The following is a 16,975-nucleotide window of genomic DNA, read 5'->3' as shown; positions in this document are numbered from 1 at the left end:
TGGAATTATTTAGCTGAGGTTAGTCCTGCTTTGAGCATGGGGTTGGACTAGATACCTCCTGAGGTCCCTTCCAACTTTATGATTCTGTGTGTAGACATAACTGAGCTAGCTTTGATCTAGCTAGGTCAAACTACACTAGCCGTGAACCTCTTCATCACAGACTGCAGTGTAGGCTAGCCACCAGAATAATTACCCAGGGTCCCTGGCGGACTTGTATAACCTCCCCGGAATCCCCTGCTACCACGGCTTGTTGCTACTGGTACTCGCGCTAGCTAGATTAAAGCTCGGGTGGCTCTGTCTGCAATCACGCCTCCAGCTGCAGGGTAGACATACCCTGAGTACCATGGACAGAGGCTGTGGCTGTTGTTTGTGTTGGGTTACCTTGCCAGCTCTAATACAGGTGAGGGGCACATACTACACACATGCTTCATAGGCTGGACCTCAGCGGCAGCTCTGCCTGTTGCAGCCAAGTGGGGAGGTTTTTGTCCGCTGGGTGACACTTCATCCACTCTGGCTTTGGGCCCATGTCTAAGGCTCCCCCATGCCACAATGTCTCTGCTGGAGTGTATTGACCATCCCCCTTAGCCACAGTGAACAAACAATTAACGGTGAGGGGGTGCCACAGAGCAAGCCTGGCGCTGCCCCAGCCATCGGGTCTGCCCACAGCGTCTCACTGCAGAGCAGGAGTCATCCTGCAGCATGTGGCGTGGGTCTGGTGCCTGCGGCAGATGCTCCAGTTGAGCTTAATACCTGGAGCTCTCTGTGTGAACCTCCCACACGCATCCACAGCAGAAAGCCTGCAGCCTTCTTGCTGCACCGAAGCCTGGAGATGAGTGTGGGTAGTCAGGTGCGTGTCTAGCTGGCAGCTGTTGTGTTTGTGTTTACACCAGAGTCTCAGCTGAGCAGGGTCCATTTTAAAGCCGTCTGTCCCAACCGCTGGCGGAGACTTCAAAAAAACAACAAGCCACACTTCCCAGCTCTGGGCTATACAATAATCACCCAGCAGCCTGCGTACTCTCGATGCCGGCAGCCCAGATAGCATGCTGGTTCCCTCGAAAAGTCTCCATTCCCCGTTATGTTTATCAGCAGAAACAGTGCTATAGGAGCAGCGTGAAATGACAAACCTGTTCTTTATTAGCTGGGAAACGGGGGGGGGGAAGCACTTTGGCTGCCTAGAGTGTAATTGTGTTTCTGTCACTATACTGGGGAAGGAATTGGGAACCTCAGTGCTTGAGACCCTGCCCTCTCAGAATCCACCTTGTCTTAGTAGGTGCACAGTGGCACAGCTCACAACTAAACCCATTTGTACATATGGGCCCCCCAAAGCGCTGTCCTTTGGGCACTCAGCTTCCCTGCTCTTGGCTTGGGTGGTACTACCCAAGTCTCTGCAGGGCCCGTTACTTGGCAGGGTAAATGCTCTGTAGTTATGAGGCGCCCTCACCTCTTGTTTCAAGAATCTCCGATTAAAGCTCTATGGTGTGTGTGTACTCCCCTCCCGAGCTCTGGTCATTGGCCTATGCTCCCATCCTGGTCCCAACATGGCTGTGGTTTCCTCTGTTGGGAGCCAGTTATTCTCATCTCTTTTCTCTGCTTTGTGTTTCTTTTAGAGCAGGTACTCACTGCTCACCTCTGAACTTGATGGGTTTTCACAGGCATCTTAGATCCAAACCGCAAAGCGAGTCTTAGGTTGCAAACTCCATGCACATTGGAACTGGAAAAAGTTTGCATCAACTTTTTGTGGAGCAAAACCACTGGGGCACGTATGGCTGCAGTGTGTAGAAGTGGATGGAGTCCTGACTGCATCCCTTCCCAGTGGGTCGTGTTGCTCCTCTTCCCCTTTGATGGGCAAGAGAGGTTTCCCTGCTGTGACTGAGCTGCCATGCACCTCCATAGGCTACCCGTCTATCGCCCATGTCCTGTTGGAACTGAAACAAAGTACATACGCTGTCAGTGGGAGCACGCTCCTGGGGCAGGCTTTCTCCCTATGCTCTCCTGCCCTAGAGCTGCAGGCTCCTGGGTTTGAAAGAGGTGAATGCCAGGCCCAGGAGGGGAAGAAATAATGTGGCATAAACAAAGTCAAGTGTCTGGGAGAATCAGATCTTGTATATGCAGGAGATTCTCTCCTCTGGTTCAAAGAGAGACTTTGTCTGAACCAGGGCGTTGAACATACAGCGCTGGCAGTACCTGGACCCCAGCGCATGTAGCCAGGGCCCCACAATCCACTCTCTTCTGCAGCATCCTCCACCCCTGCGGGCAGGTTTTTGTTTTTGGAAATGCTCCTTCCTGTGGCTCGGCAGTTGGCCTTGATTATGGTGCTGGTGTGGTGAGCTCCGTTTCCTCCTGACTGACACGTGGGGCGTGTTACATTTCGGTTTGCAGGTCTCGGTGTGGTGCGGATTAACCCTACAGGATTATTACTGCCCTCCGAGGTGGCTCCTTGATGCATTTATTTCCCTGTGTGCACAGCATTCCTCCGTGAAGTACCTGAGCTTCTCTGCTGCTGTGGGGGGCTGGGCTATCATGCTGTGGAAGAACCAGCTCTACACTGGGGATGACCTGGTACAGCAGCACCCCAGTGCGCTGAGTCTGACAGCAGTGTGGACCAGCACAGAGGGCAGTGGACTGTGAATTGAGAGACCTGGCTTCTGTTCCCCACTCTGCTACTAGTCAACCATCGGACCTTGGGTAAATCACTTCACTGCTCTGTGCCTCAGTTTCCCCAGCTGTGAAATAGAGAGGATGCTGATTCTTACTATCCTTTGCAAAGCACTTTGCGATCCCTGCATGCAAAAAGCCGCCTAGCAGTGCCAAATATTTTTGTCATCGTCCAGCATTTTAAGCACTTTTTGATTAAGCGCTGCAGTAAAAATGCAAGTTGCAGAATCCCTGGTGCATTTAATTGTGCCCACTATTGCATCTGTGTGTTTTGCTGAGAACCACATTTCCAACATGCTTTGAGAACTATGGGTGAAAAGTGCAATAAGAACCACCAAATGTTGCTGTTTCCTCTTTCAGCTGCACCAAGTCCAAGCAGAACTGCAAGACTTTCACATTCTGCATGAAATATTTAAGGATTTGATCTGTTGTAATATATTCACTTATTCTTGAACAAGGTGTCTCATTAGTTCATTATTCTGTGTGCTGGGAGGCACACATGAAATTGCATTTTCTTCTCTGTGCTCCTTACCCCCTTTCTATTCCCAAGCTTTATATTAAAAATGTTTAGTGTGGCTGCTTCATCACGATGTTCGTATTAAAACTAAATTAGAGAGCGGAGTGTTTTCTTAAAGGGGGTTTTACAGTTTATTGCCCTTTCCGTTGCCTGCAGCATGTTTGGATTGTCTGAGCTTTCTTTTTTTTTTGGTCTTGTATTTTCTAGTTCGCTTGCTAAATTGTCTTAGCTTGAATCCCTGTTCAAGCCCTCACAATGCAGCGTCAAAAGCCTGTTGTTACTGCTGCAGAAATATTGTAGCTCACATCCCTTTTGTTTTGGGGTTAGTAGCCTGGCTCCTTAGGACTTTCAAAAGCAAAGAGGCCCTGATGCAGCGATGCTCTTTAGCCCATTTGTAACTTTGAGCATGTGGGTCTCTGTATTGGAAGCTAATGAACTACTTACAGACTCATAGATTTTAAGGTCAGAAGGGACCAACATGATCATCTAGTCTGACCTCCTGCACACTGCAGGCCACAGAACCTCACCTACCCCCTCCTGTAATAGACCCCTCACCTATGATTGAGCTACTGAAGTCCTCAAATCATGATTTAAAGACTCCAAGGTTCAGAGAATCCACCAGCAAGTGATCCGTGCCCCATGCTACAGAGGAAGGCGAAAAACCCCAAGGCCTCTGCTTCGAGCTGAGCATGTGCTTCCAGATCTGTTTTCTGCAGGGGGTTTGTGTCTTGTCAGGCTTTAAGGCCGTAATGGACCATTAGATTATCTGATGAGAGCATGTGTACGGATAGGGCATATCCCAGACTAGGGACTGGTGGGGGCTGCCATGTGTTATACTCATCAGCAAGGAAGAACGAGCAGAGAGGGGGCAAAGGGACAGGAGTTTCATTGGAAAGAAACTTGACCCTACCTGACAAGTAGCATTTTGTCTTGCTCTTACCCTGATGGGAAGAGAGCTCGGGGAGGGAGGAGAGGGTTGTAAATTGTGGGCCATAGGATTTCATCCTGTTGATGCTAGAGCTATTTGAATAAAGCACAAGTCCCAGGAAGGCATCCCACCTTCATATGAAGACCTTGAGAAACAGACAGTCCACCGCTTTCCCTGGCAGTTGGCTGCAAGCTAATCAGCTAACCTCGCTCTGATAAAGTAGTGCCTTATTTCTAATTTGAATTTTTCCGGCTTATCTCTGATAGTCTATTGCTGCCCTGTGGGGAAGGTTGTCTGTTCCCAGGAGTGCCCCGGGAGGTCACCGCGTTCTTGCAGTGACTCTGACAGGTGACGTGTGGCCTAGCACAGTCAATGGGTCGGTCTCGGAGCACACATGCTCCCGGTATGCACACGCACAGGCCTGTGGGTAAACATGGCCCTGTCTCCTGCCAGGTTTGGAAGAGATCCGGAGCATGGTTCTACAAAGGGCTGCCTAAATATATCATGCCCTTGAAAAGCACCAAAGCCAACGACCTGCGTCTGCGGCCTCGACAAATGGAGCCAGATGTGCAAGAAGTGAAGGGAGTCGGGACCAACCGCTCCTACAGCTGGGCCAGAGGCAGAGGTCAGTCATTCATTTTTTCCACGCCTTTTCCTGTGTCTGGAGAACAGGGAGCGAGTCAGGTGCAGTGGGGCTGAGGTGGCCTTTGGCCAGGGGAAGCGCAATAGCTGATCTGGATTGCTGCATCTTGGGGGGGGGGGGCTTTAGGCCTAAATCCAGAGGGTGCAAAGGGGCCTGAGACTGGACCAGCTGGTGGGATTTGCCTGGCCTGACCCTGGTTTTCTTTGCAGCCAGTCCTGCTCTAGGCTGTTGTGGACTGAGGTCAGTGTGGCCTGTAAGACAGATGGTTTGATGGTGAATTGTCCTTCTCCGGTAGCTTATAGAAGCTGAGGGTTCCTGCTTTCCACTGACTGTCATTTGGATAGCGCATCCGAGGGGCATTGGATCACATCCTCCCTCCCACGACCAGCTCCTCCCCTCAACTCTGACACACGGTTTACCTGCCTCTTTCCAAACATTGCCCCTGGTGGATGGGGTCTCACTGTCAGATTTGCTGGTGTGATCACGTCCATTTCTACGGGTTATGTCCTCCAGACTAAGGCAGGGAGAGAGAAAAGGCAAGAGGGGCTTGTGGGAAAGAGAAGGAAAGGGGAAGATGGGGAGAGAGAAGGCAAGTAAAGAAAGGGTGGGGGAGCTAACCTCCTGGATACTTTGTGATGGCCTGCCCCCATCCAGACCAGAGTGCTGCAGATGGAGGATTAGGTTGCGAGGTCCCCGAAGGTTGACTGCAAGCTAATCAGCTGAATTGTGAACTAGTCAGTTCAACACCCCTCCTTGCTAGCCCCAGGACTTTACATTTTCCTTTTAAAACAAACAATTAATTCTCACCTTCCTTGCTGTGAAGAAAACTTTCCCTGCATGTGACCCTTTGTCTTGCCCTCCGAAACAGCAGCTCAGAGAGGGGCAGGCTGCCCCCGTTCTTGTTTTAGTGGCTCCAAAGCCACATGTTAATGCCTTTGATGCTGGTAACAGACGCATGCAGATGTTCTGGGACAGTGGGTGGTGTTTGGGATCATGGGTGGAGCTTAACTAAAGTGCCCTTCCTCATCCCCCCCCACTCCAGCCCCTAAAGCGATCTGTGTAGGGTCCTGGGTAACTGTGTATATTGTGTCCTGTGCCAGTCTGTGGAAGAGCATGGGGGGCAGGACGAGAAAGCCAGCCAGAAATGGACCTGCTGCTTGGGGTGCTAAACTGGGTGAGGGAGATACAAAGTCATCAGAGCGGGCTGGGTCCCTGCTCACCGCATGATGCCTGTGAGCGTGTTTAGTAGAAGAAAAGAGTTTTGCACACACCATGCTCCCTTGTGGACGCCAGGATTTGTTGTTGCTTTAGTCTTTTTGTAATAAACAAGCAGTTGCCATGGGAACTCTGCTATTATTTTAAGTCACAAATCTGTATTATCACTGTGAGAATGGCAGTCACGTTTCCTGTCCTCAAGGATGGCTCTGCTAGCTAGGACGGCGTGTTTAGTTGTTTGCAATGGGACAGGATGGTCCTGGGCAGTTAGGGGAACAGTGCCATGTTAATGGCAAGCACTTTCTTCAGGCACTGTTGAATCCTGCAGGATTCAGATTAAAGCAGTCAACAAAAAAAAAGTCTGTTCCCTAAACAGTTGCATCGCGTGTGGCACCAGTTCTGTGTTCTCCATCTCTGTCCCTGGGGCTTCTCCAGCTCCTCTCTTCTCACAGTGGGCACACGCCTGTTGTCGTGGGATGTGCTGATGTGTCAGTCACTCTGCGGGTGGCACAGAGAGCAGCTGTGGTGTGCGGGACAATGCAGCTTAGTTTCCTGCAGCATCTTTGTGCAGGAATTCCATCCCAAGTCGCGGTGCTGAGTGGCATTGCAGACTGGCTGCTTTGCATGTGCGGGGAGCTAGGCAGCGCCAGTTCTGCATGTGCAGTTGGGACCCCTCTTCTGCAGTTGGAGAGTTGATTGGCTTCCCCTGGAGGGTCTCCCCCTGCATCCCTATTGGTGTAGCTGTCTCTGCAGGAAACGGGAATGCTAGGAGGGATCTGTCAGCTTGTCACCAACTCTGCTGCCAGTTAGATGGCCTGACATGGGTAATAAATGCTGTGTGACCTTTCTCTTAACAGTTGTTCTGCCCTTCCGAGATGTCAGCCTTCCTGATTCCTGGGGTTATGTTTATAAAAGCTAATAATAAAGGTGCTGCTCCAGAGTTCCCTCATCCGTGGATCTTAGCCAGCCCTCTCAGCAGAAACGCCTTTTCTACACAGGTCGTCAGAGGTGCTAGGTGCCATCGCCAGGTGTAGGGGGTGTCACAGGGGCCTTGGTGTGGGTTGTGTTCTCCAGTGTTGAGGAGCAAGCTTCACACCTGTCTGCCTGCACATCAAGTGCTTCTTCGAAGCGCATGGCTTCGGCCAGCCTAGGCTGTGAGCTCTGCTCGGGGGTGGCTTTAGAGCTTCCAGGCTGAGGGTGGGTGGGAAGCATGTGTCTATGGAAATCCCCTCTACTCAGCACTGCAGACCCCGAGTCTGCGCAGTTGGGGATCTCATGACCCTAGCTAAAGCTGACCACGGCGGGGTTCAGGCAAACCCAACCGGTTTAGGGCTGGTGTTGGTTTGGTTTAGTAGATCCGGAGAGCTGGTTGCTCATTGCATTTCCCCAGCCAGGGTCTGAAAGGTGGCAAGGAGATGGGCTCTTGCTTCATCTCAGCCCTGGGAATGGATCGTAAAGTCAGATACTGTGAAGGGAAATGCAAACACTGGCCCCTGGTGTCACTCGGAACTGCATGACGCCGCTCCTGGGCATGGGGCTGGATTTCCTCGCCTGTTTCCAGAGTAAAATAACAGCCTGCTCTGACTCCAGCTGCATTGACATTTATGCATGCTATGCTCCATTAAAGAGCTAAAAATCATTTATTATCAGACAGAGCTTAACTCCCCCAGAACATCCCCTTCCTGCTCAGCTACCACACCACTCTTCTGCCATCTCCCCTGTCAAACCCTACCTCGACCCTCCTTCCCCCCACCCCGGTCTAGGTACTGAAATGGCCTCCATCACTGGAGTACCTGAGTGCCTATGGCACAGAGAGATCCTATGGCTTCCTAAGGCCACGCAGCCGAGTTGGGAATTCAACGCCCATCTCCAGAGACCTAGTCCAGTGGTGAGGGCACTAACTTGGGACGCTGGAGACCCAGAGTCAGTTCCCTGCTCTGCCGCAGACATGCTGTGTGACCTTGGGGAAGTCACTTAGCCTCTCCATGTTTCATTGAAATGGCGATAATAGCTGTGCTCTGCCTCACAGAGGAGTTGTGAGGAGAAACACATTAAAGACCGGGAGGGAGGGCCATGGAAATACCTATGGTTGACAACTCCCTGATCAACCTTCTTGCCTCTCTCGTCAGTCCCTGCCACCTTTGCGTCCTTCCAACCCTACCAACTGCATCTGAGGAAGTGAGCTGAAGCTCACGAAAGCTTATGCCTGCTGAAATTAAATTTGTTAGTCTTTAAAATGCTACAGAACTCCCGTTGTTTTTGCTGTATACAGACTAACGCGGCTACCCCTCTGGAACTTTCCAAAGAAAACTTCTCTCCTGTCCTTTCCAGTCACAGCACCATGACTCCAGTGTGCGTGAAGGAACCTGGGCTCTAGCAAGGCCCCTGTATCTCTGGATGCGTGACGGGAAGGGGCTGCCCCCCGATGGTGCTCACGGTTTGTAGTTGCTCTTTTCCTCTGAGCGTGACCTGAGCGGCTGCTTTCTCTGCACCTTTCCTCTGCTGTTTTGTCGGGGCTTTGTTGCTGTTAGGCACTTCTCCCCCACAGTACCTGGGGCTGATCGCTCTAGGGGAGAGAGCTCAGAAAATGCTCTTTAAAAATACGCTGTCAACACTCAGCTGCACTCGACTGGTAAACACAGCTCAAATGCAGGGACTTGATGCCCACCTCTGGTGTGATGGATTCGCTTGGTATGACCATTTCCGTTGCAGGCAAGAAGGTACAAAAGCAGTCAGGGATTTGCCGGATTTGTCTCTCTCTGGCTAGAAAACCTTGTGCTGTCCTCCCAGGACAAGCAGGGTCTGGGCGGACAGCGCAAGGCCTGGGGAGAGCATCAGGGAACGGCTTGGTGCTGGTGAATCTGCAGGAAGCGTTCTGTTCTCCCACTCAGTCACATTTCACCGTAGGCTCAGAGGACGCTGTGGAGGAGGCAGAAGTCCTGACCACTTCTTGCCTGGTGCTTTTTCTTAAGAGTAGTGCTGTTGACTCTGCTATCCTTGTCAAATTTCAGTTGTTCTAGTCCATCTACCTAAAATCCCCCTGCAGTGTCAGAACACGGTATTCTTCTTCTCCTGACCTGTTGTGCAGTGTTGCTATGAGCTGTTAAAATAGCCACTTTGTTCCACCCCAGGAGAAGTAATCCCTATATTTATTAACCAGTTGTTGGCTGGATTAATGAATGTTTGTAAAGCATTCTAAGATCTTCCTGTGGCAGGTATTATCCAAGTGTTAGGTATTCTCACTCACAGGGCTATCGAAGAGAAGGGGTGTTGACTTTTCATCAATATCTGTCTGGGTGCTCCAACCTCCCCCAAATCCCTGCTGATTTCTCTTTCTTCACCCCAGGTTCAGATTTCCTGGTGCCCAAGGGGGTGTGGCTAAGTGTCCGTCTTTTGGATCATTACATGACAGTTGAAGCAGTTGGTTTGATTATGTTGACACCTAGAGGCCCCGCCCAGGTGATTCCTAGGCCCCGTTTTGATAGGCACTGCCCCAAAGGGCTCACAGTCTAGACAAGATAGACACCAGGTGCGAAGGGGAACAGAGCCGCAGAGAGGCTTGCCCAGGTAACTTGCCCAAGCTCACATAGCAGAGCTGGGAGTGGAACCCGAGTCCCTCTCTAGTGCCTCCTCTATTGGGCTGGGCTGCTGGTCCCTTCTAATTCGACTCCCAGATGCTGAGCATCCATGCCTTCTGACACCTCTCCGCTGCCTGCCGGGCCCCAGCCCTCACTCCTCCTTTCAGGCAATCTTGGAGTTTGAGCCCAGTGATTCCCTCAGCTGATTTAGAGCTGTTTGCACTGTTTCTGAAGCCAGTGGTGACTTTCCTCTCCTGTCGTGCTGGGAAATTTTCATCCAGGCAGTTTACATTTTGTCACATTATAGCCGTGTAGCTTAGCCTACACTCAACTGTTCTCATGAGCCACAACCAATTATCAAAGGAAAACCAGCTAGCAGCACTCAGCATCTGCCAGGGCTCAGCCTAGCACTCATGGAGAAAGGCCCCTGGCTTCCTCAGGTGGGATTTTTGTTATGAATCCCCCTCTCCCCTGAGTACTTTTGGAAAATTGGACATGACAAGCACTTAGTAAAGGCCTTTGATGGATTGAAAAAGAGAAAATTGCCTTTGCTTCATTGAGACATAAAGCCAGTTTCGGCTTTGTGTTCAGTTACAAGTAAATCCTAGGGAAGGATGGATTTCAAACTCTCGCCTCTTAAGTTTTTAAAATTCTGTCACTCCAGGCAGGCATGTGCCCCAGACCTCTCTCCTGCTTCTGGACTATACAGAAGGAGCGAGGGCGGGTGTGCGCTTGAAACGCTGCAGCGCATCAGTGTAGACACTCCCTACAGTGATGGGAGGGGTTCTCCCATCAGTGCAGGTAATCCAGCTTCCATTGACCTAGCGCTGTCTAACCTGAGGGTTAGGTCAGCTTAACTGTATCACTCAGGGGTGTGTGGATTTTCCAACCCCCTGAGCAACATAGCTGGGTCGACTTAACTTGAGCGTAGGCTTGACCTAAGTAATCTGGACCTGAAGTACAGGTAGCCCTGCTGCACCCTCCCTGGCCAAAACCAGCTCGGATGCTCTTGTTAATGTAACACCCTCTGCTGGGATCAGCAGCAGCTTCTGAACTCGGCACTGTCAAGCACCACAGCACACATCTCTGGAGTTAGAGGAATAACTCAGTTAGCTGGCGGCAGTAACAGGCTATTATCCTCTGCCAGTGGTTTTCATTTCCTTTTTTCATTTGCAGGCCCCTAAAAAATTTCGAATGGAGGTATGGAAATTTTAGACATAGTCTGCAGACCCCCAGAGGTCTGCAGAGCACGGGCTGAAAACCACTGCTCTATGTAGACTACCCACAAGGAGCATGGAGAGCACCACAGACTTCACAAGCAACAGCTCCCAGCAGTAGGGGTATTCTGAATACGTTCTTATACCACTTTCAAGTCAGGCATTTATCAATGTGACCAACATCTGTCGTGTGTGTTTGTTCTCTCATCCTCTCCCCAGAAGGAGAAGTGTGTCCAGTGCAGGATCTTTTTTTGGTAGGGTTTTAGGTTTTGTTTTCTAAAATATAATGTATGAATGTTAGAGACGGCAGGGCAAAGACGTGTGCCTTGTGACTGGAGTGGGAAGTTTGGGATGATCCTTAGTTCCTGCAGGAGTTAACTGCACCATCTCAGGCCACCCCCGAGAATGCCGTCTCCCCCACGCAGACGAACTTCACCCTCCATTGGGCCAGAGGAGCAAAGCTGTCCTTCATCCTACAGCCTTCATCCCAGAGCTTGTGGTGGTCTTCTAGATACCTGGTCTCAGGCCATGGAGCACCTGGAAGATATTACTGATGCTTCTAACTTGATTCTTAGCAGAGGCCACTCCGCTCTGCAGTTTGCTTCCCCCTGCTGGGGTGGTGAAGCCAGCATGTGTTGGGTTTCAGTGCATGCTACAAGGCCTTTCTATGCTCTTTATTCAGGGTTCTGCACTACTGAAGCGAGAACAGTTGGAGATTCCGGAGTGGGGGAAGGGGTATTTATTGCCAGGGCTTGCGAACCTTACGTGCCAGCATACGACAGCATGGGCCAGTCAGAGGGAGTAGGAGAGATGCTAGTTCTGGGGACAACAGCTCTAGTTCGTGAAGCATCTGAAATGCATGTGGCTCTGGTTGGTTTCATGACTGGTCAAGGGTTCTGAACAGCCTAAGTGGAAACTGACCCCGGGCTGCTTAGGGAGCCAGCTATGAATCCCCAGACCCTGGATGTGGAGAGGAGAGGGGAAGAGGCTGCCAGTGTCCATGTGCTAGATGGGACCCTGATGGGGAGCGCTAATTACCAGAAGCAGATAGAAGCTGCATGTCCCTTCTCATGCGAAAGGTGCAGGGGCTGAATCTAAAGGGTTGATCAAAAATACAGCAGTAAATCTCAGTCAGACCGAGTTGATGAAGGACAAAGATATCACATGCTCTGAAAATACAGCCGCCTCGAAGACTCCTAGTGATAGATCAGCATCAGTTTGAGCTCCAGATTTATGTTGTCAGGGCTCCGCAAAGCTCTAGCAACAAGCCAGGCAGCCTTGGGAGAAAAATAACTTTTGAAAAAGAAACATCAGCACAATAGGTAATGTCTGCACTAGCAGCAGCAGTGGGAACTAGAGCAGAGTATGTGCTCCTGCGATCGGTGGTGTCTTGCAACCATTAATATCTTTCTCATCCCAGGCCATCCCTCTTTGGAGCATTTAAAGCAAAACAGGATAGTAAGATAAAATCATCTCCCCTTGATTCATCGGTGGGCCCCTCTCGTCTCTTCATTGTGCAAGACATAAAGGAAACCTCTCCCAAATAACCCCCCTTTTTATTTTTACGTGACCCTGGGAGGCAGGAGCAGAGATGGAAGAATTTATTACTCTAAACACCTTGTTAATAGACCCAAAAGGGTCCGCTTAGTTTGCAGCAAGGGAGAGGGGATTTAGGTTACACATTAGGATAAGCTTATTAAGGGTAGTTAAGCATTGGAATAGGCTTCTGGAGAGGTTGAGGACTCCTGTCACTGGAGGTGTTTAAGAACAGGTAGGACTAACACCTGTCACAGAGATGGTCTAGGTTTACTTGGTTCTGCCTCAGTACAGGGGGCTGGACTAGACGACCTCTCAAGGACCCTTCCAGCCCTACATTTCTGTGCTTATAAAAACCAAATGGTAGAAGCTACAGGATGGGCTGCCTGAGGGAGTTAGGTGACTGTCAGTGGGAACTGAGTGCCTAAATCCTGTGGGCTCCTTTAAAACGCCCAGCTGAAGGCATAAGAATCAAGATGGACAATTAAGTGAGGCCTGTGGTTTATAGAGACGGGCCTGCAGTTTTTCATTCCTACTTGATGCTTGGGGAAAGTCATGACTTTTGTTTAAAACAAAACAAAACAAAACAAACCCTTTTTAAGGTTCTTGGGCAGAAGAGCCAGGCCTGCTGGTGTATTCCCATTTGTAATGCAGTTATGCTCTCTGCTAGGCATGGCTCCTTTCTCAGCAGCGTTTATTAAAGGAGATTAGAGATGCGATTTCTGAGGGCGCAGGTAGACAGAGAGCTGAGGGCTGGGCCAGCCTGGGAGAATGAATGGCAGACACAATAAGAGCTGCTGCCATTGAGGAACAAGCTGATTAGAGTGAGAAAATTGGCTGGCGGGCTGCATTCCCTCTGCAGCTCGGTGGAGCCATTCCGATCAAGATTGCCCTGTGAGGATAGCTGGCAGCGAGGTCAATTTCTATAGCCTTCCAATAACCCCAGCAGCCAGGTTTAATATACTCAGAGATGATAACTCAAGAAATGCTTTATTTTAGGTATTAACATTTTTGTAATTTTGAAAGAAGCACGTCATACGGCGAAGTGTCTGCATGTGATTAATGTTCACAGAGGTCCTTGGCGGAACAGTTCAACAGCCTGCATGTCTGCAGGGAGATATACTAGCCCTCGTCCTGTACAATGTAAACCAGTGTGTACTTTGGCAAAGCACGTGTTGTTAATCTGAGGACTGGTGAAAGGTGACCGCCCTGTATTAGGTACTTTTATATCCTCCATTGCCACGGTATCTGAGCATCTCACAATCTCTGAAAGATTTATCTTTCCAACACCCCAGTGAGCCAGTGAAGTGCCATTGTCTCTAATGTACAGGTGGGGAACTGTGGCCCAGAAGGACTGAGTGGCTTGCCCAAGGTGATAGAGGGAATCCATGGCAGAGCTGGGAATTGAATCTCAGGCTAGCGCTCTAACCACGGGGCTCTCCTTCCTCTCTGCCATGGGCAACAATGTTCTTTCTTAATCCAGAGAGTAACTACAGTGTGCAGTATTGCAGCAGTGCAAGCTCCTTCCCCCAAAGACCTAGGGGGTGACCTCCTGAGAGGACCCGTTTAGTCTCCATGACACAGTCAGTCCTTTCTCTGCCCTCAGGACAGCTGAGCTCCTCCTTGCGCGGGGATGGGACTTGGGGTGAAATTCCCCCCGTGCAGAGGGTCAGCCCATGGGCCCGGGCTCTACTCTGGGCACGTGTGGGATTGAGCTGTGGCACAGACCTAGTGCCAGAACAGACACTGTAGGGAGCACTCCTGCCCTGGGCAAGGGGATGGGTGAACAGGTGTTATCCATCATCCCTTTCTGTGATCCTGTCGGTAAGCTGAACCTGAGAAAGGCTGCGTGATGGTGGCAGGCAGAGGGAAGCATTCTGAAGAGCTTGCAGCCATGGTGCAGTCTCCACTGGTTGAAGATACAAACCCACAATTGATCAGTTCAGTCTGTAGCCTAGGCATGCTCTTGGTTTCCTCCCTGAGACTTAGCTCTCACATCGCGGCATCCAGGAGTAATGCTTTGTACCCTCTCCATTTGGCTAGGAAACACCATCCCATCCTGGTCGACACAAACCCTGGTGTCAATCATTCACGTCTTTGTCACCGCTTGGCTGGACTACAGCAGTGCAAGCTAACTTGCGCACAAAGCCTTCAGCCCTTAGAAAACCCCAGCTAGTGCAGCAGTGCATTTCTCTAGCAGCATGGGCCACCAGGAATGTGTTGGACTTGTCCTCCACTCTCCACTGTCTTCCCAGAGAATATCAAATTAAGGTCAGGGTCTTGGTCCTTCTCGTCAAGGCGCTGCATGATCTGGGCTCAGGACATCTACAAGATTGTCTAAAGCTCTGGGATGGAAACCATGGTTGACAACTGTGCTCCTCTGGCCCAGTGCAACGCTGGGCCATAAGGGTGAAGCTTGTCTGTGCCGGAGACAGAACCTTCTCTGGAGGTGGGCTGTGATGGAGGAATTTACTCCCACGGGAACAAAGGACCATCCCAAACATCACCATTTTCTGCTGCAATTCAAGGGCGTGTCTTTGACGTTGCCTTCTCTGATATAAACACACAGCAACAGGTGTGTTTATGTTTAACCAACCAAACAAACACACCCCACCTAAACAAGACGCTCCTCTGCACACAATTCTCCTTCTGGGGAGTAGGACAAGAGAACAAACGGCATGTGATAGATGTTCATCACGTGGCTTAATGCGTAACAGGAATGTGCTCAGATACTACCATGATGAGCATGGGAAAACCTGTATAGAACAGAAGCTGGATATGAGTTCTCAGTGTGCCCTAGTGTCCAGTTTTGGGCCCCCCACTACAGAAAAGATGTGGACAAGTTGGAGAGAGTCCAGCAGAGGGCAACAAAAATGATGAGGGGGCTGGAGCACAAGACTTATGAGGAGAGGCTGAAGGAACTAGGTTTGTTTCGTCTGCAAAAGAGAAGAATGAGGGGGGATTTGATAGCAGCCTTTAACTACCTGAAAGGGGGTTCCAGGGAGGATGGGGCTAGGCTCTTATCAATGGCAGCAAATGACAGAACAAGGAGCAATGGTCTCAAGTTGCAGTGGGGGAGGTCTAGGTTGGATATTAGGAAAACATTTTCACTAGGAGGGTGGTGAAGCACTGGGATGGGTTGCCTAGGGAGGTGGTGGAATCTCCAGCCTTAGAGGTTTTTAAGCTGTGGCTTGACAAAGCCCTGGCTGGGATGATTTAGCTGAGGTCAGTCCTGCTTTGAGCAGGGGGTTGGACTAGATACCTCCTGAGGGCCCTTCCAACTCTATGATTCTATGATGCTGTGATTCTATGAATGTAATTGACACTGTAATACTGAGGATTTAACTGGCACTTTCCATCCTAGATTCCCAAAGCCTTCTGCAGAGGAGAGTTAGGGCTTGTCTACACGTGGAAGCTAACCTAATGAAGATAGGGTGTGAATTTAAAGCACTGTAGCCCTTCCGGAATAGCTCCCCACATGGACACTCCTATTCTGGAATAAGAGTGTCCACACACACACAGTCGATCAGGAACGTCTACACATGCAGACAAATCCTTGGTATCGTTGTCCCCATTTCACGTGTGGGGAAACTAGGGCCCAGAGAGGAAGGGTCTCAGAAGCAAGTCAATGGGACTAGAACCAGCTCTCCTGGCTCGTAGCCCCCCCCCCTGCCTGCTGGCCCGTGCTGCATCCTTGGGTGCTTATGCAGCTCTTCCATCGCTGTTCATCTGCAAAGCACTCCACAAAAAATAACCGTGGCCCACACTGTGATCCGCTGAGTGGCACTTTGCTCCATTGGAATCGGGGGCTGCGTGCGGTGGTCAGTGCCGATCAGCGTGAGGACAGGCTGTGGCTGCGTGGCCCTGTATATAATCTGGGAGGCCGTGCCTCAGACCAGTGCTGCGTGGTGGGGGTGGGAGGAGTGCTCAGTGACTGTGCCAGGACTTGAACTGAGTCTGTAACGTGCGGCCCTGAATTGCGAAACACCTATAGAAAGGAAAGCCCAGCCAGGTGGGAGTTGCAGGTGAATTGCACCTTGGAGAAGGAACACAGTCCTCCAGTGAGTCTGTTCTTGTGTTGTCTTTGGCTCCACCTGGGACGCTGCAGTAAGGGCTGCATACACTGGGAATGGCTCTGACTCCCTTCCTCTCTTCTCCTGCAGTGGCATCTAGCGACAGCGAGAGTGACTCCGAATTCAGCTCCTCTAGCCTGGATGACAAGCCCTTGCCTGGTGGGTCCAAGGGCTTGAAGGTCAGGAAGCACCAAGCGGAATCAGGTGAGGAATCGGCTGTTTCACCTGGAATGTGGACGTGGAAATGGGTGGTGGAAATGTAGCGTAGGGTGACAGTTGTTACTGTGCACTTTGGACCAGATCCTCAGCTGCTGTAAATTAGCCTGGTTCTGTTGGCTTCACTTTGAATCAGCTGCTGATCTGACTACCTTTAGTAATTATGAGCTAGTGCTGAGGTTATGAGCCTGTTGGTGGGACAGAGTCTCTACCATACGTATTTACACAGCACATGGCACAGTGCTCTGATCCCAACTGGGGCTCTCCAGCACGATTGAACTAGGGTGGTTAATTAATACTAACGGGAGACAGGGCAGTTCAGCAGTGACAGGAAGTCGCTTGTTTGCTAAAGAGACCAGCCTCCTGCCACTCCAGTCCCTGCAGCCACAAAGCCTTT

General features: G+C 50.6%; 1 protein-coding gene across 6 annotated transcripts in view; it reads left to right on the top strand.

Moving 5' to 3' along the window:
- The window catches only part of RPH3AL (rabphilin 3A like (without C2 domains)), a 75,506-nt gene that overhangs the window by 50,177 nt on the left and 8,354 nt on the right, over positions 1-16,975 (top strand). For all 6 annotated transcript variants that reach the window (XM_067565790.1, XM_067565787.1, XM_067565786.1 and 3 more), the window contains 2 exons: positions 4,554-4,725; positions 16,453-16,566. In XM_067565790.1, the coding sequence (XP_067421891.1) occupies positions 4,554-4,725; positions 16,453-16,566 (286 nt within the window). The remainder of the gene's footprint in view (positions 1-4,553; positions 4,726-16,452; positions 16,567-16,975) is intronic.

Source organism: Emydura macquarii, unplaced genomic scaffold (genome assembly GCF_026122565.2).
Source record: "Emydura macquarii macquarii isolate MOO-44397 ecotype Brisbane River unplaced genomic scaffold, CSIRO-AGI_Emac_v2 contig_2699, whole genome shotgun sequence".
In the NCBI taxonomy this organism is placed as follows: Eukaryota; Metazoa; Chordata; order Testudines; family Chelidae; genus Emydura; species Emydura macquarii.
The sequence above is the reverse complement of the archived record's forward strand: the minus strand, read 5'-3'. Positions and strand labels throughout refer to the sequence as shown.